This window comes from Cynara cardunculus (genome assembly GCF_001531365.2).
Source record: "Cynara cardunculus var. scolymus isolate 2C chromosome LG 9, CcrdV1, whole genome shotgun sequence".
NCBI lineage: Eukaryota > Viridiplantae > Streptophyta > Magnoliopsida > Asterales > Asteraceae > Cynara > Cynara cardunculus.
In genome coordinates this window covers 11,948,421-11,950,666 of record NC_037536.1, presented here as the reverse complement: position 1 = coordinate 11,950,666, position 2,246 = coordinate 11,948,421, and the positions used below count along the sequence as shown (strand labels likewise).

At 38.7% G+C, this 2,246-nt stretch overlaps 1 protein-coding gene across 1 annotated transcript; it reads right to left on the bottom strand.

The window, feature by feature from the left end:
- Nucleotides 1-777: 777 nt before the first annotated feature.
- Nucleotides 778-1,850, bottom strand: LOC112518415 (chitinase 2-like). The gene has a single exon (XM_025126100.1). The coding sequence runs from the start codon at nt 1,824-1,826 to the stop codon at nt 924-926; it is 903 nt and encodes a 300-aa protein (XP_024981868.1). The 5' UTR covers nt 1,827-1,850; the 3' UTR covers nt 778-923.
- Nucleotides 1,851-2,246: the final 396 nt, after the last annotated feature.

Genomic DNA, 2,246 nt, shown 5'->3' with positions numbered 1-2,246 from the left:
GCTGAAATCTGAAGTCTTATTTCAACTCTAAGGTTATATTCTTCCTTAACTCTTAACCTGTTTTGTGTTTCTAAAGAGCTATACTTATATTAACAAAGGTATTTTATCATGACGAATGAAATCAAAAAAATTGCAGGTGAGGTTGCTCGTCAAACTAGAAAGGGAGAAACAAAGAACATGAAAGAGGAAGATTATTAAGCAAAGACGTTCTTGGTACTTCAATCGAAAAATTAGTCATTGGGTAGTTAAGATAAATGTGACTAGCCGGCTAGGATAAGTCAATCATCAAATTAGAGACCTAAGGAGAAGGGATTGCAGATTTGTAGTCGTAATTGAGAACTAGCGAATCACCAATTCCAGTAGAAGAGAGAAGGTATTTCGGGGTCTCTGAATTTTTTTGGAGAACCTGTTCAGAATCTCACATTGATACACCCTTCGACTCGACCATGCATTCATAATGACATTTATGGAATTTACTCGGTGGTTTTGATTTGGTTTAGTTTGATTTATACAAAACAAGAAGGGTCAATTTCATATCACTACTAAAATGAAAGACTTTTGCCTACAGACTAGTCCCGGAAAATATGTCCCTAAAGGATGATTCGTCACAAAATCATCACAAAAGTTGGTAGATAATTCAAATCAATAACAGACTACCCAGGGATTTTTTGAGTGATCCATTGTTATTTTCTTTAAAAACATCCGACTCTACTGAACCATTGCTATTCTCTCAGTGATCCATCGGTGACGGAAATTTTCCTGAGTAATTTTTGTGGGTAAAATTCATTTTGTAGCGAATGTTATTAAGCTCCAACCGAAAGCTCAAATATTACATAGGAAAGAAAGACTCAAAGAAACATATAAAACTAAACTATCAGCAAACTGATACTAATCGAAAGCACCCATTACTCTAATATCCTTTTCTACTGAGGCTTGGCTAACAGTGCTTGTGATTGCCTCTCGTACTTGAATCCACCGGCTTTGGAGTCGTCTGCAGACCAAACAAAGATGCCATTGAGTTTTCGCTGACTTCTGAGCTTCTCACAGGCTGTAAAGAAGCCGTTGTATGGCTTCAAACCGCCACTCGTATCAGTGCTGAAGCTGACTAACAGCTTGCCACCGTTGTAATTAGATGCCTGTGTATTGAAGTAACTCAGAAACTGAGCCACAGTGGTGCCCTTATCGTAAGCGTAAAACTGGAAGTTAACGTAGTCGAAAACACGTCCATAACTCCTCCATAGAGCCAAGTAGTGCCTCTGAACTTCGCCATCATCATATGGAGCAATGGAAGCAAATGAAATGACTCGATTGTTCTTTAGAATCGTCACAAGCCGGCCAACGCATTGTGCAAAGGTGTTAGGACTAGCACCTTCGAAATGCTCGTAGTCGATATCGATTCCATCTAAATGATACTGTTTTATAACTCGAGTAAGAGAAGAAACAGCGTTAGATACCCACGAATCTATCGAAGAAGCCGTGAAAACAGCATGTCTACCTTCCACACTGTCCCCTCCAAGGCTTAACGCGACCTTAACATTCGAATGTTGGCGCTTGATTGAAAGGACCTGAGAGGGGCTAAGATTTTCATCATCCCAGAAGACATTGAACCTTCCATTGGTGGGTGACGGAGAGGAGCCCGTGGTGTAATCAATGGCAAAAGAGAGAATGAAATGGACATCGATATTAGGGTTTACGGGTACATCAGAAAATCGGACATTTTTGAAGTTAGCCCCAATGTACTCACGAAAAACAGCAGCTCGAGTGAGCATTTGAGCGCCATGAGCGTGAAGAATGATTAGAGCGAAGAAAAGCTTCAAGAAGCTCATTGCCGTGTATCTGTGGACTCATCAAGCTTCTGGTTTCACGTATAAATACTACTGTAACGATCCAGTAAATCAAGCAAAGGACCCCAGCTGAATTTTTCGCCATGACTTTTTCCAAGCAAACCACACCTAAATTCTGGAATTTGCATCAAACATGAACTAAAATTCGTCACCTTTTTGTCTCTTAATTTTGGAAGATTATAGTGCCTGCAATATATAAATGTTCAATTAAGACAATATTTTACATCTTTTTGGGGCCTTTTTTTATCTATTTTATAAGAAAACAACGATGGTAGTGACCACAGTCATATACAGACAGCAGTAAAGCTAAAGACTATGGTTGCATTTCTATCTAAATACCCATATATATATATATATATATATATATATATATGCTAGTTGCATTTTCGACGATAAATGGGA

Excerpts from the sequence above, each read along its gene's own strand:
- LOC112518415 (XM_025126100.1), bottom strand. The coding sequence starts at position 1,826 with ATGAGCTTCTTGAAGCTTTTCTTCGCTCTAATCATTCTTCACGCTCAT.